The sequence below is a fragment of the Numida meleagris genome, chromosome 1 (assembly GCF_002078875.1).
Source record: "Numida meleagris isolate 19003 breed g44 Domestic line chromosome 1, NumMel1.0, whole genome shotgun sequence".
Lineage (NCBI taxonomy): Eukaryota > Metazoa > Chordata > Aves > Galliformes > Numididae > Numida > Numida meleagris.
Window position 1 is genome coordinate 2577735 of NC_034409.1, and position 15367 is coordinate 2593101.

The 15367-nt window shown below is 46.5% G+C and overlaps 1 protein-coding gene and 1 long non-coding RNA gene across 6 annotated transcripts in view; one reads left to right on the forward strand and one right to left on the reverse strand.

The window, feature by feature from the left end:
* PLXNA4 (plexin A4) overlaps positions 1-15367 on the forward strand; it is a 468858-nt gene that overhangs the window by 233131 nt on the left and 220360 nt on the right. For 4 of the 5 annotated variants that reach the window (XM_021384299.1, XM_021384300.1, XM_021384302.1 and 1 more), the window contains one exon: positions 9428-9559. In XM_021384299.1, coding sequence (XP_021239974.1) covers positions 9428-9559 — 132 coding nt within the window. Of the gene's footprint in view, positions 1-5351; positions 5451-9427; positions 9560-15367 lie in introns of those variants that run through there. The other variant, XM_021384303.1, reaches the window with a different exon arrangement.
* Positions 194-5211, reverse strand: LOC110392232. Its single transcript, XR_002434268.1, has 3 exons — positions 4999-5211; positions 2255-2308; positions 194-531 (listed from the first exon to the last, which is right to left on the reverse strand). It is a non-coding gene; the product is annotated as an uncharacterized LOC110392232 (long non-coding RNA).

The window sequence follows — 15367 nt, forward strand, 5'->3', positions numbered from 1 at the left end:
CCTTTCCAACCCAAGCCACTCTGTGATCCTAAGATTCTATGATTCTACGACTGGTGGCCGCATCAGGATAAATGTTTAAAAGCTAGCCATCTCCTCCTCAAAATGTTGCTGATAATTAAATTCCGCCAGTGTAGGACAAACTGGAGTAGCTGAGGTTTTGTACCCTTCATGCCATGACTGTTGGCTTTATGTGCATCTGAACTCTGGGCATGCTGGAACACGAATAACTCTGTGACATGCAAGAATATCTTTATAGCTACTAAGTCCAGCATATTCTCTGTCAGAATGTGCAACGGGATGCTGTTAGTTGGAGGAGATGACTTTGTAGCTGTAGAGTAGCCGTAGGTGTGCTGCAGAGAGACAGCTGCATGATCCAAAAGTGCCATCGTGGTGTCCATCATCAGTGTGGCAACAGGATGGCCCTTGAAATGATCCATTGGGATCATAAATACCAGCATCCAGCAGGAGGGCCCTCACTACGAGCACATAGCTTGGCTTCTGGTAACATCAAATAGAGAACCTGGAGGTACCCTATGGTAGAAAAAATGACTTGTTAAGTAACCCATGGATGAAGAGAGCTTTGTTCCTAGAGTGACTGAAATCTTGCAGTGTTCATAACCCAAACTCAAAGGATATATGGGATCCTTGGAGACACCTGTGAGAAATGAGAATTGTCCCATGTTCCTGCCTTCCTTTTGCTCTCGTCAGTGGCGACAGGTCTTTCCCCACTGTAGTGTCCTATTTTCAAAGTAGCCACTCAGATGGACAGCACTTGCAGGAGCCTCAGGATAAAAGTTGGTGTATGAAATATGTGACTGCAGTGTTTAAATGGCCTCTTGGTTTGGTCAGACGTGTGCCTGATGTAGGCATCAGATCTCAGAGGAGCAACTGTGATCAGCATGATATTTTCTAGGACGTCTCTGCAGGCCAGTGCCTTCTGTGCCCTGCTTCATTTTCCACTGAGAGAGAGCAAAGCATTATTTTCCAGCCTCAAATGGCTTTTATTTTAGGTTGCAGAGTTGGGGTAAGTGAAAAGCAAGTGTTCCCGAGGTACCTCTCAGCAAGAGCACTTACGCTCCAGATATGTGGGACTGAGGTGGCCACTGCCAATGTAGCAAGGACCAGAAGTTGTGATGCTTTTCGCAAAGGAAGGGGAAGGAATAATAGATTCAGGGCTCTGGCTCTTGCACATAGCATCACAGCCAAGTCCTCAGCATGGAGACTGGAGAGCAGAGGCCTCAGCCCCATGCCATAGGTGAGAGCCAGCAGCCTGCTAATAGATTGCCTGGCCGGGCTTTTTGCTGAGCACCAATCACTTGGCAGACCATTACCTTGAAAAATGAGCTCTGCCGAGCTTGCCTTGTGTTGTTACAAACTAATGATTTGCATTGATTAGCACGTGGTTCACGACTGTCTAATTTATCAGTCAGGGAGCGCCAGGGAATCGTGTGTAAACCATGCTTTCAAAAATGATGTCATCTGTCAGTGGGCTCGTGAATGTGCAAGCTGCATACACCTGACATACTCTCCCTGATGAGGGGTAGAAAGGACCCAACCACTTTTGCCTTTCCCCTGTGTCCAGCTCTAAAGCTTGAACAATTACTATTTCAATTTGAGGTGAGCTCTGCAGTCCAGGCGTATCCTGGCTGGCCACACTTATGGCTGTAATTATTATTTTTATAGTCCTGGTAGTAGTGATCATAAACCTACTGTGTTAGTTGCTGTCCAAACCAAGAACAAAAGGCTGTCCTTTTATTTATGTCTAATTTAGATCATAAATCCATTACGGCTGGGAGTATCTCTTGCTGTAAGTGTTAGTGGGGAAATAGAGTAGAATGGCACAATAGTCACTTGCTGTGGATCATGAAAGCAAAGGGACTTCTGTCTGCTGTGAGTTGGTCTCCTGGCTTGCAGGACCGTCCAGCACAAAGCAGAAGGGTCATTCCAATGTATCCCTCATTATTGCACGCTCAATTCATTGTAACTCAGTGCCCCTGGAATATCTAGAAGCAGTGTCAGGCCGTGGTGTCAAATGTCTTCCTTGAATCTTAGAATCATGGAATCATAGAACCATATAAGTTGGGAGGGACCCTTAAAGATCATCTAGTCCAGCTCCTCTGCACTGAACAGGGACACCTACAGCTCGATCAGGAGCTCAGAGCCACGTCCAACATGACCTCGAATGTCTCCAGGGATGGGGCATCCCCCACCTCTCTGGGCAAGAAAGCTGATGTCAGTCAACATCTTGTCTCACCGTTTTTTTTGAAGTAGGAGAAATCTTCCTCTGCCCCAGTGTGCTGTGCTTGCCCTGCAAAAAGAAGTGTTGTATTCAGCAGTCAGGTACATCTCTGTTTGTCCTAATTTTGCACCCTGTCTGGATTACACAAGAGGTCAGTTGGTGACTCCCCTGCAGAGATTAGATCCCATTGCTCTGGCCCGTGCAGCCACCTATGCTCCATGCCAGAACCCAGATGGGAGAGTGAAGAGGAATGATTATGGTGCAATGCTTGCTGATGATGAAGATTAGTCATTGATATTCTAGGGAAGCAATTTCCTTGAAAACTCTGTGTTTGATGCATGGAAAAGAAGCCCTGAGTACAGTATACATGAGCAAGAGAGGAACAGCCCTTCTCTTTGGCCAGGGAATTGGTGGAGTCACTGTTCCTGGAGATGTTCAAGAAAAGGGTTGATGTGGAACTGAGGGACATGGCTTAGTGGGCATGGTAATGATGGGTTGACGATTGGATTGGATGACCTTAGTATTCTTTTCCAACCTTAAAGATTTATATGATTCTATGATTCTGTAAGTTTAGGGTATGAGTCTTCCCTGGAAGCAAAACTCTGAGGTTGGTCTCCTATCCAAATTGACTAGCATTGCCTCTGGTGACAATGACTGCCATCATGACGTGTTTGGGTCTGGACAGCACTGAACACATGAGTGCTGTGACCAAACACTTGGTTTGTCAGGATCTTGCTCTCTATATGACTGAAGATGCTCTTAGATCCGTGCTTGGCTGGAATGACTGGGTCAACACAAGCAGCATCTCAAAACCTCTGTACAAGAGAAGAGAGAGGCCTGCTGTCTACTAGGCACAAGAAAGACATAGATCACTCCTTACTCCTTCAGTTAGTGTTTCTAAAAGCCTCTTGTATTGGTAGATAGACAGGATTGTTGAAATGTCATATTTTATTAGAAATTGATCTCCTGCTAATAGGCTTTAGGCAAATTAGAATGGATTATTCAATTGGAAAACACATGGCAAAACAGAGAAATAGGAGGAAACAGGGTGCACCAGCTCCTTCCCCATCTTTGCTGAGATCAATACAGCTACATCATGTAACCCAAATCAATGGAAAAGTAGAAGTAGGTTATCATCATAACGGCCTGACGTTAGATCATACTCTGCTTTTTTTGCCCCCTTTGCCATGCCAGAAACAGCAGCCAGCAGACTCAGAGTCCATAGGGGAACATTAGGTTCATAAAATGGGGAGGAACTGATATTGGAAAAGCAATGAAGTATTAGAGGCCCCTGTACAGTCGTAAGGCTGTGGCTGGGCACCGCTCAGAGCAGCCTGGATTGATGTGCTGGGCTGCAGGGCTGCTTGGATCTCCTAGAAACGAGATTTGCTGAGCCTTAATCCAATAGTGAGAAATAATGATGGTGATTTCAGTGAGAAGCCCTGGGAGAAGGAGAGGCAGAGAGGACAAAGAAGAGATGTCTCAGAGTATAGGGAGGACAGAGATTGTCCTGCCAGCTCTGGCTTTCCCTATACAAAACATTTCTCTTTCTTTCAGAGCCAGTGCCACTGTGTTTGCTCCCTTGCACCCAGGTGGAGGCAGTGGGGCCTGATTCTGTCCTGTGGGGCTTTGTCTTTGAAATCCATTCTTGCAATCTTCCTTAATCACCTCCTCTGGGATCTGGGGCAATTTCATGGCTAAAACAAACTGTCGCTGTTGCTTGAGCAGGAACTGCCAGAGTGCTGTCTGGAAGCACTGGGGTTGGCAATGATGAATTCCCTTTAACTTCATCAGCCCGGGGTCTGCTGATTCTGCACAAAGCAGAGTGGTGGGGAGGGATGTGTTGGCTGAGAGAGCCATGGTTCACCCAGCTCCTCATCCCCTTAGTTATTCATTTAATTATTTGTAATGACTGTCAGCCAACCAGAGTCTGCTCCTACTGTCTTCCTGTCCAGCCTCTGTCTGCCTCTGTTCCAGCTCCCAACCACAATCTCAGGAGACCTGGCTGGATTTTAAGGAGTATACGAGGCTCTCATTTTGAGTCTGCTGATGCTCTGGGCAGGAAGTGATGGTTTTAGAAGAGTAAGAAAAAGCTAAGCTCAGTTGACACAGTGGAAGTGATGCAGTCTTTAGCCGCCTATAACAAGACCAAGCTACTGGGACAAGTAAATAGAGGCTATGTGTTAGCAGGAGTGCTGCGATCATTTTCAGGGAGCCTGCTTTTGAAGAGAATCTGAAGGCAATTTTGAAGACAACTATTTGTCTGTGCTAAATTTACTGGGATTTATGTGCTAAAAGATGTAGCATAAACTGTATGAACTGGATTTTTCTTGGATTGAAGATATTCAGAGAATCATAGAATGGATTGGGTTGGAAGGAACCTCAAAGATCATCTGTTTCCACCCCCCTGGCATGGGCAGAGTTGCAACCCACTAGATCAGGACTCCATCCATCCTGGTCTTGAACACCTCCAGGGACATATTAATGTGCTCCAAACACTGATTCAGTCTATGACATCATGCCATGCCTGTAACACAAGCAGCTTGGATGCTGGGTTTTAGCAGAAGTGGCATCCCTCTACACATCAGCTGTTTTACACTGTGCTATCTGCAAATGCAGGCGTACAGTCGGAGAGAACTTCTCCCAGCTCTGCTGCTGATGTGCTTGGACCTCTTTCTCAGATCACTTCCCAGTATGAAGAATAACACTTCCCTATAGAGACCATCCCTGTCCAGCTTAGCAGAGGAAGAGCGTACTACCAGAACTGTGAGATCCTGGGCATGAGATCCCCCATGAGATCATGGGGCAGGATCTCTGGTCTGCAAGGGAGATGTTTCTGTTGGTGTGCTGAGATTAAAGAAATTTGCTTTTTGCCATGACCATGGTTTGTCATCCAGTAGTGGGGCTGACTGCTTGCTGGCACCCGTTCCTTCCTTGTCCTCCAAACCCACTGCTTTTCTTTGGTCCTTTTGAGATTGTAGAATCTTACAATTGTTACACAACAATCCCATCCCCACAGTGCACACTAAACCATGTCCCTCAGTGCCACATGCTTTAAAGGGTTTCTTTGTGTCTCTTACTTCAATAACCATATGATCCCAACCCCTGAAACCCATGACCCTCTTAGAAGTCTGATCTGTCACCAGCTTGCCCAGGAGTCTGTTCTCAAACATTTCTCTCCTGTGGACCCACAGCGGCTGGAGGGATCCAGGTAACACTGAAAAGCACCAGTTGAATAATAGAAGGTATCTTTTACCTTCTTTCATCTACCAGACCCATGGGCTCCTCGCCAGAATGCCTATAGGTCTAGCCATGACCAGTGTGGGCGTTCAGGGAAGACCAGAGCCTGTATCTTTAAAGATTAATAGTGTTGTTTGCTCATTAAGGGGATCGTTCTGAAGCTAGCGCTAACCAGAACGTTCGAGTGCAAGCATCTGTTTGCTACTGGGAGAGGATATTTATTGTCTGATACTTCAATGGATGTAAATAAACAGCCAGACCTAGATAATGTTCAGACAAACAAACAAACAGCTGCCAGAATAGGTCCCCTGGCAGTTGACCTTCGGGAAGCATCATGCTGATGTTTTAATAGCAGCCGGCTTTGCAGAATGAAGCCCAGCAAGCGCAGCCTTCTGAGAAGCAGGATTAATGTGCAGTCTGAATGAGCTGTTCCCTGGGAGCTCTGCTCGTGTGTTGGCTGTGGGGCAATGGAGGGTTATCAGGGTGTTGGGTAAAAGGTGGTTGGTGTCGGTCCTATGGGCGGTGGCAGGCGTGGTGGTGGGGTTGGATGAGGATTTAGGGCGCTGAGTAGGGCAGGTGTGCAGGCAACGGGAACAGGTATTCCAGCAGTGAAGGTGATGAGCATGTTTGTGGATGAGTGCACACACATCTGGCAGTGGTGGTAGTGGTGGGCTGAGCGTTTTCAGACCTGCATATGGTCCTGAAGCCCCCTCCTTCCAGTACTGCCTTGCCCTCCACCCTCCTACCTTGCAGAGATGCTAATGGTTCACAGCCAGATTCAAGGAGAAATCCTGGACTCTCAGTCAGGCTCTAATCTCACAGCCTGTTAAGAACATCTTCAATATAAGAATATCTGTACTTCAGTCAGAAGAAAACTCCATCTGCTCCAGCACCCCAGCTCCATGCTTACAGCTGATGTCAACTAAGGAAAGCAAGAGCAGAGCAAAGTGCTGGTGTGTGCTTGGAGTTCTCTTGCAATCAGCAGCACGGGTATATTGCATTTGTGTCCCTGACATCAGTGATGGTCACTTGCAGGCTTTGATCAGAATCTCCTTATTTCCCCTGTATAGACTCCTTGGCTTTTTTTTTTCCCCTCCAAACCCAAATGCTCTGGTTCTAGTGGTTGCCTGGGAGTGAGGAATAAAACTCTAAGATAAATTGCTATTGTATGCTTGATGCTCGGCAGCAGGAGTGTTCTGGGAAGGTGGAGATCCTTTAGGCTCAGTGTCTGTGGTTGAACATACGAAGGCCAGAGTTGAAAGCAGAATAAGACAGGACTTGATTTAGGGACCAGACTTCCGGATGCAAGCTGCGATATCACCCCTTTGTGCTATCACCTCTTTGCTGGCACAGGGCTTGCATGGTTTTTGTGGTATGGGTGAATGTCTGCCTGACTTTTTGGCCGCTTTCTGAATTTTCTTTTTCCTTATTTAACAGCTTTGCCTAGAAGAAGAGATCTCTGCACTTCCAGCCGTTAGGCTGTGTAGGCATGGGTGCATGTGTGCGTGCTTGCACATGTTCAGAGGAATGAGCCCTCCCTCCCCTTCTGCACCATAATGATTTTGCAGCCAATTAGGTTAGCGATAGCTGTTAAATCCCTTCCAAGTATCACTGTTTTCCTGGTGTGAAACCTCTGCAATCTTTTACCTGCACCAAGCCCACAGAGGAGATCCCAGGGGACTGTGCCTCGTGCCCGTGCTGTTTGTTAACTCCCGCTGTTATTTCTTCAGCCTGCCTCTTCTATCTCTGAGCTCCTTCTCCTCTAATGGGGCCTGGCAAAGGCTGGGGACAGTGACTGAGCCTGGGGTGATAATTGGCTGCTTACATATCTGGTGGCCTACAGATCTGACCCTGCTGATGCTGAGAAATCAAGGTCAAGGCAGCAAAGACGTAAGGTTTGTTTAGAGCAGCCACAGGGGATGGGGAAGGGGGACGAAGCTGAAGCAGCAGACAAAGCTCAGTCATTGCCCTCTGACAGTGAGAACTTGGTGCAGAGAAGTCCCCATAGGAAATTGGAAGGACTCCTGTTAGGGGGTTATCTGAGCTGCTTGGGGCAGTGACTCAAGTGTACAGGTTCCTGTGTTTCTCCACCTGCAGTTCTTTTTGTTTGTCCTTCCTTTCTTCTGACTGTCCTAAGGGGGAAGGCTCATCCTGAGCCCATTGGCCTCTTTCTCCTTTGCCTCACAAGGGAACCATATCAGTGACTACTCTTGAGTAGAAACTGAGGAGATAAAGGCATTCATTATGGACACGAATGAGCCCTTTCCTACCAGGCACCATGGATGCTTGATGTTGGGGTGAAGGCCCCAAGCTCTTTGCGTGTTAACCCTGTGGAGTATGTTTCTGTCAGCACCAGATCCATCAAGATGATAAACCAACTGCACATCCTCTGGTATCCTTCGGCAAGGGAGATTTGGAGTGGATATAAGAAAAAAAGTTCTTTGCAATGAAGGTGGTGAGGCACTGGCACAGGCTGCCCAGGGTGGTGGTGGATACCCCATCCCTGGAGACACTCGAGGTCATGTTGGTTGGGGCTCTGAGCACCTGACTGAGCTGTAGATGTCCCTGTTCATTGCTGGGGAGTTGGAGTAGATGGCCTTTAATGGTCCCTTCCAACTCAGACCATTCTATGGTTCTATGATCATTGCAGCCCTTTATTTATACAGGCTTTCCAGACCTTTGTCATTCCCTCTTTTCCTTTCTCTTTTCCTTTATAACACAGAAGATGGTTCGGGCTCAGCTGCTTGGCAAAAAAGGTTGATACAGAAGGAACAAGCTCATGGCCCGTGTGCCAGGGAACAGTGGGAATGGGTCTTGATACTGTCACTTCTCCATGGCGTGTTATTTCCTTTTGGGTGTGTTTTTTTGCTCAGCTATCAATCTGCACAATTACAAACCAGGGACTGGGAGCATTTGATCTGCTTTTCTCGGGGGGATGTGGAGATCATCATTTGGAAACAGATCTGCTGCAACTAGGGAAACCAGGGAGGGGTACTGTAATGTTTGGATTGCTATGGGATAATAGATTCTCAGAAACTGAGAGTAAACACAGTGAGGGAAGCAGTGTAGATGCATTTCTGAATCATATGGTCACAGGTTTTACTGAAATACAGAGCCTGGAATATCCAAAGGGATTCAGCACTCCTATGGATAGCTAGATTATCCTGAATTGTGATTATACTCGTGGAAAAGATGAGAGACTTTCTCCAGCTGTTTTTCAGTCCAATCGCTAGAAGTTGACTTTAGACCAGGAAAAAGAGAAACCTACTGAGTTTTGTGCACTTTCTTCTGTAGTTCTGGCTCTCTGTCGGGGATAAACTGGGGCAGTGTTCTCATAATTCCAGTTATTGATGTCCGTAAGTGACTCCCTGTTATGAATTGTAGCTGGAATCATAAGGTGCCGTAATTGTGCAGGACAGATTTCAATATCAGATATAAGTAATCAACAAGAGAAATAGCCTGTGTCATATTGTACATTCTGCAATAATATATTGCCCCATGGAATATTAGCAATAAGAATGATAATAGTATCTGACTAGCATTTGAGTGAGTCAGTCTGGAAGACTCTTGTGTGTTTTTTCCTCTTTTGCTCATCATCACCACAAGTTCTACCCTTTATATCATAATTTTCGGCAAGATTTATCCAGGCAGCAACTGTAATACACTGATAGTAATACCACAACGGTAATACACTGATAGTGCCAGAGAAAATCAGAAAGCTCTGGATTGTTCTTCTACAGATCTTTTGTGTTGATGGGACCAGCAGCAGCAGTTAAACTGCTTTGTCCTTTCAGTGAGGAGGCAAGGGAAAAGTTTATTTTGTGGTGACGGTGGTTGCTATCCAAAAGACGTGAACAAGAATGCATTTCTCTAATGATTATTCTGCAGTCTAAACAGGAGGAGGAAAAGTACTCATGTTCTCTCCCCACTTTTGTTTTTGCTCTGCAGATCCGTGTGGATGGCACCACCAAGAACACACTGGAGTATGAGATAGTGCAGGTGGTGGACACTGGCCCCATCTTACGGGACATGGCCTTCTCAATGGATCATGAACACCTCTATATCATGTCTGAGAAGCAGGTAAGAAACCCTGTCAGTCTGTGGTGTTCTGCAAGCTTTCAGCTTGATCATGCTATGGATGGCAGGCTTGGGCGTGAAATTCTCAGAGTGAACAGTTACTACCAAAGATACTGGTGCGCCATTAAATATCTAGTGATTGTTTGTGCTTAGAAACCATTGCATTTATACACTGATGAAGATTATTGAGAGGACAGGGGCACAGACCTAAGGGGGAGGAACCACCCCCAGCATTGCCTTATGCAGTTACACGTCCTACTGGCTACATGACAAGGAGTTGCTGTTGCATCTGCTGTGTACCACATTCTCTCCGCCCCCATTCAAACTGTGGCTACATCTGCCGCAGATATGAATAGAGTGAGTAAGTGCAACGCTGAATCTTTTGGCTCCAAATGGAGTATTTGGAGAAGCTGGAGCTTCCCTGAGACACAGTGATCTAGAGTGGGAGGCACGGCCTGCCATGGTGAAGACATGATTTAGAGTGACATTCTTGTTGTGTTATTAGCATTATTATTATTGAAAATACTACCAGCCAGAGTTCATGGAAGATCCAATCTGGGTTTTCAACATGGAAGTCTGACTGATTGTGGCAGAGTGGTTGGCCTTAGGGAAGTTTGCTCCTTGGGTTGGGAAGATAGTTTGGCATGAAGAAATTCATTGCTTGTAATTAGCCTCGTGGACATGCAAGGATTTGAAGTATTGTAACTGGTTGTTTTGTGCACGTTTGTAAGCAGTCTTAGGATGGCTAGGCAAAAGGGAGCAATGAGGGAATGTGGCAGGGTGATGCAAGTGCCCTACTGTGCACCTCCAGTTCTACTGCAAGCCACCAGTGCAAGAGCAATGCGTTCACCCATACATTGGGGTTCATGGAGTAAATACAACTCTCCTGACCTTGCACCATGTAAATGGCACCAAATATAAAACACAAACTGATATGCTTCCCATTGCCTTCACGAACTGCCAGAAGTTCCCTAACACTGTGCTCCCCTTTAGATACTGTGTCCTTTGCTTTGACCCTCTGCCAGCGTTGTGCTGCAGTGGTCAACAGTCAGCGGTGTTCAGGACGGAGATGGGCTGTGTTATCTTCTCCACTCTTCCACAATTATGGCAGGTTTTCTACCCACTAATTCCTGCCTCTTAAAAATGAAAGTGAATAATCATCCCCTCTCCACCTTTTATGATTTTATAGACCTTCATATCCTCTCTTCAGGTGGCTGTTTTCCAGGCTGTGGCTAACACTGAAATGATTAGCCTTTACCTTAGCGAGGATAAGTTTTCCCAGGGCGATAAGGCAGAGATGTGTGTGGGTTTTGAATGGAGGTGGTTAGTGGGGTTGCTGTCTTCCAGAAGCTCAGAAGTTGCAGGCTGATTGTTTTTCTTCTCTGCATAGTCTGGGGGGTTGTAGTTTCCCAAACTGCCATTTCTTGTGCTTCAAACACTTTATTTTAAATGTTTTGTGTGTCTGTGAGGTCTCCATTGTTTCCATCCCTCTCTTCTGAGCTATGAATAACTCAAATATTGTGTAAGGAGTGGAGCAACTCTGTACATTCATCTTCATTAGAGAGGCTGCTAGATGATGTTAACATCAGCAGGTGAAAAGGTATGGTGACAGAGCAGGAACTTCTTTTTCATCTGCTCTTTTTCATCATGCTGGGAAGGATATGATGTCTTCTCCAGTGTCAGGGAGAAAACAGTCCCAGTCACCTGCTGGGATGGGGTGGGCAGCTGGAGGCAAGTGATGCTAATGAACTACAAAATTTCGGACAGGACACATTCTGTTTCTCACCGTTTTAGTCAGAGCGTCCTTCCTTTTATTTAAGTAGAGTGAGGCTCCCACATGGTGAAAGCCTTTAAACATGACGATACACCAAAATTCAGTCTGTTGATTTCAGAGTTGCCAAGAGCATCCTATTTTGTTCTGGGCCACTTTGGGACAGGTACCATCAGATCCCACCGCTCTACAGCCTTTCCCATTTACAGAGCTGAGACGTTTGGCTCCTTTGGCTGGTTGGTCCAGTAACACACACAGGAGCTCTCTTGATTCTCTCTAGGAGAGGGCAATGGGACAAATACATGCTGCTCATCACTGTTTACTCACTTCCTACCTCCCATTCCCAATGGGCCATACTCTCATGGGCCTGTCATTTTCAGTATCTTTATTGATGACCTGGATGAGCGCATTGAGAGCACCCTCATTAAGTTTGCAGATGACACCAAGCTGGCAGGAGGTGTTGATCTGCCTGGGGGTAGCAAGGCCTTACAGAGAGATCTGGACAGGCTGGATCTCTGGGCTGAAGCCAATGGGATGAGGTTCAACTAGACCAAGTGCCGGGTCCTGAACTTTGGCCGCAATAACCCCAGGCAACTCTACAAGCTTGAGGCAGAGTGGCTGGAAGACTGCATAGAGGAAATGGACCTGGGGGTGTTGGTTGACGTTCGGCTGAGCATGAGCCAGCAGTGTGCCCAGGTGGCCAAGAAGGCCAATGGCATCCTGGCTTATATCAGAAACAGTGTTGCCAGTAGGAGTAGGGAAGTCATTGTCCCTCTGTACTCAGCCCTGGTGAGGCCGCACCTCGAGTACTGTGTCCAGTTTTGGGCCCCTCACTGCAAGAAAGACATTGAGGGCCTGGAGCATGTCCAGAGGAGGCGACGAATCTGGTGAGGGGTCTGGAGCACAGGCCTTATGAGGAGGGGCTGAGGGAGCTGGGATTGTTCAGTCCGGAGAAGAGGAGGCTCAGGGGAGACCTTATTGCTCTCTATAACTACCTGAAGGGAGGTTGTAGTGAGCTGGGGGTCAGCCTCTTCTCTCTTATAACTAGTAACAGGATGAGGGGGAATGGCCTCAAGTTGTGCCAGGGGAGATTTAGGCTGGACATGAGGAAGTACTACTTTTCTGAAAGAGTGGTCAGGCGCTGGAATGGGCTGCCCAGGGAGGTGGTTGAGTCACCGTCCCTGGAGGTGTTCAAGAAACGTTTAGATATGGTGTTGAGGGACATGGTTTAGTGGGGTTATGTTGGTGGTAGGTGGATGGTTGGACTGGATGATCTTGTAGGTCTTTTCCAACCTAGCTAATTCTGTGATTCTATGATTCTGTAATTCCTTAAAGAATGAAATTTGGAAGGAGTAAATTGTTTTTCCTCCAGAAACTTCCAGGAGCATATTCTTGCTGATATTTTATCTGCCTGCAATTCCATGACCGCTAGAACATGAGCAGACCCATTTTGTCGAATGGGAACCCATAGAGGTTGTAGGTGGAATCCCACAGATAATCCAGGAGTGCTGATTCTCCTGCAGTTTATTAGACCACCCCCCTACACCGATCTTTGAAGCCCAAAGGTGCTTGTGTGTGAGAGGTTAGTGGAAAGGGCATGGACCATTATTATTTTACATCCTATCTGATTTTATGAAACATTCAACACTACACAAGCCAGTGTCCATTTCTGATTTTATTTATGATATAGGACGGAATGCAAATAATAGTGCTGCCATCGTGGCAATAAGGTGTGCTGTCTGTGTGCCCACAATACACGTATCTGATAAATGTTTATAAATATCCAAAGGGAGATGGGAGGTAAATGGATGAGACCAGGCTCTTCTCCATGGTGCATAGCAACAGGACAAGGAGTAATGGCCTAAAACTTGAATATAGGAAGTTCCGTACTACCATGCAGAAGAACTTCTTTATGATAAGGGTGACAGAGCACTGGAACAGGCTGCCCAGAGAGATTGTGGAGTCTACTTCTATGGAGATATTCAACACCTGACTGGACGCCTACCTGTGTGACATATTGTAGGGTTCTTGCTTTAGCAGTGGGGCTGGACTCGATGATCCCTTCAAGTCCTTTCCAACCTGTGTGATTCTGTGTGAACACACTTCAGGTGCTTGAATTAACATCTGCTTGACCTCACTGTATAGAGGAGGGTTGGCTGAGAGTAGGTGCAGGGTTTTGCCATCACTGGAGACAACATGGAAAACGGTATGGTGTTGGGGAGTGTATATTGTGTCCATTGTACAAACCATGTCATACGGTCCTTTTCACAAATGGATGAAACCCTGAATTGTCAAAGCTTTTCAGTGCCCACTGAAATCCCTTTATGTTGTGAAGTCTGTGGAGATGAGGGACAGGAGGGTGGCAGCTTGGCCTGACCTTTTCAAAGGCAGGCATGGACCAGGGTTTCTTCAACCTCAGTCTTCAGGGCTCACCCCTGTCTGTGTCCTAGAGATAAGAGCAATTCTGTTGCATATTCAGCTATTTCATTAAAAGCAGTTTTGCCAAGCTCAGCTTCATTACTCATCAGTCCTCAATGGGAATGGAAGCCCCAATAATAAAACTAAATCTTCCAGCTTGTCTCAGTCCTATTTTAGTTTCGACAGTCCCAGCAAGCATTGCTCTTGCCATGCCCCAAGCCAATGAGGTGTTAGGACCCAGCTCAGCATGGCATCCTTTAATCTGAAACACCTTCAAAGCACTGCTGCTATAAACCTGACTTGTTGAGTTTCAAAGAATATCACAAGGCGTGTGTAAAAGCAGCATCTGCCTGGCTGCACTTTACTTAGCGTGCTTGGGGTTTCTTGGGTTGCACACGGGGATTTTCATGAGGAGCGTAACGACCAGTCTAATTGTGATAGGACAAGGGGGAATGGCTTTAAATTAAAAGAGGGGAGCTTTAGGTTAGGTGTTAGGAAGAAATAACTTTACTCAGAGGGTGGTGAGGCATTGGCACAGGCTGCCCAGAGAAGTTGGGATGCCCCATCCCTGGAGATGCTCAAGGCCAGGTTGGATGGGGACCTGGGCAGCTTGATCTGGTGGGGGGCAGCCAGCGCATGACATGGAAGTTGGACCTCAATGATCTTTAAGATTCCTTCCAACCTTAGTAATTCTATGATTCTATGATTCTATAGAATCATAGAATTCCCCGTGGTCCTTGGTCCTCCCTTGCAGCTCCTCTGAATGCTGAGCTCTCAGGAGCAGGATGCAGTGACTTTTCACCAGCAGAAGGGCTTTATTCTATCCATATAAATATATATTTTATAGGGAGAGTGATCAAATGATGGAAAGGGCAAGATTTGTCACCAAAACCAAGGGTCACCAAAGATTTGTCACCAAAACTCTCCTTCTCCTCTCGGACAAGAAGCCTGAGACTACAAATTCCCTGATGTTCTATGCAGGGTTTGAAGTGCCTCTTTCATCCCTTTCCTACTCTTTTCTGCTTCTGTCTCCAATCTCATCCCTTCTCTGTGGCCCTGTCTTCTCATTTGCAGGCTTTTCTGTTGCTCCACTCCTTTGCTCTCTCCTATCCCATCTGCCCCCACACTGCTGAATGGGCATGTCTCCTTGTCTCCATGATGCTGAAGTGTTGATATAGTCAACCCAGCTCTGGATGTCACGAGGTGCAGGATGCTCATTTTCCTCTTGTGGCTATTGGAAGGGCACTCAATCAACCCCCTAAATAACTCCATTTCAACATGTTGGACTCCTGGGACTCTTCCAGTGCTGGAAGCGTTTTGCAAAGCTGATGCAACACCTGGAAGCAACTCCAAGATATGAGAATCTTAGCTCTTCTCTTTGATATAAGGGGATCAAAGGGAAGAGCTAGAGAAAAGGAACTGAAAGACTGAAAAAAGAGAAGGCAAACAGCAAGAAGCCCAAACTTCTTCTTATTAAAATTCCAAGGCTTTGAGCTGCCTCCCACTTCTGGTTTACTAATGGTTAAGGAGGACACCGTTCTGTGAATAGTTTATGAGTAACCCCGTGTTTTACTCAAGGAAGGTTTCCTGTCCCTCTCTGTGCAGGAAGGCTGGCTTTGTGC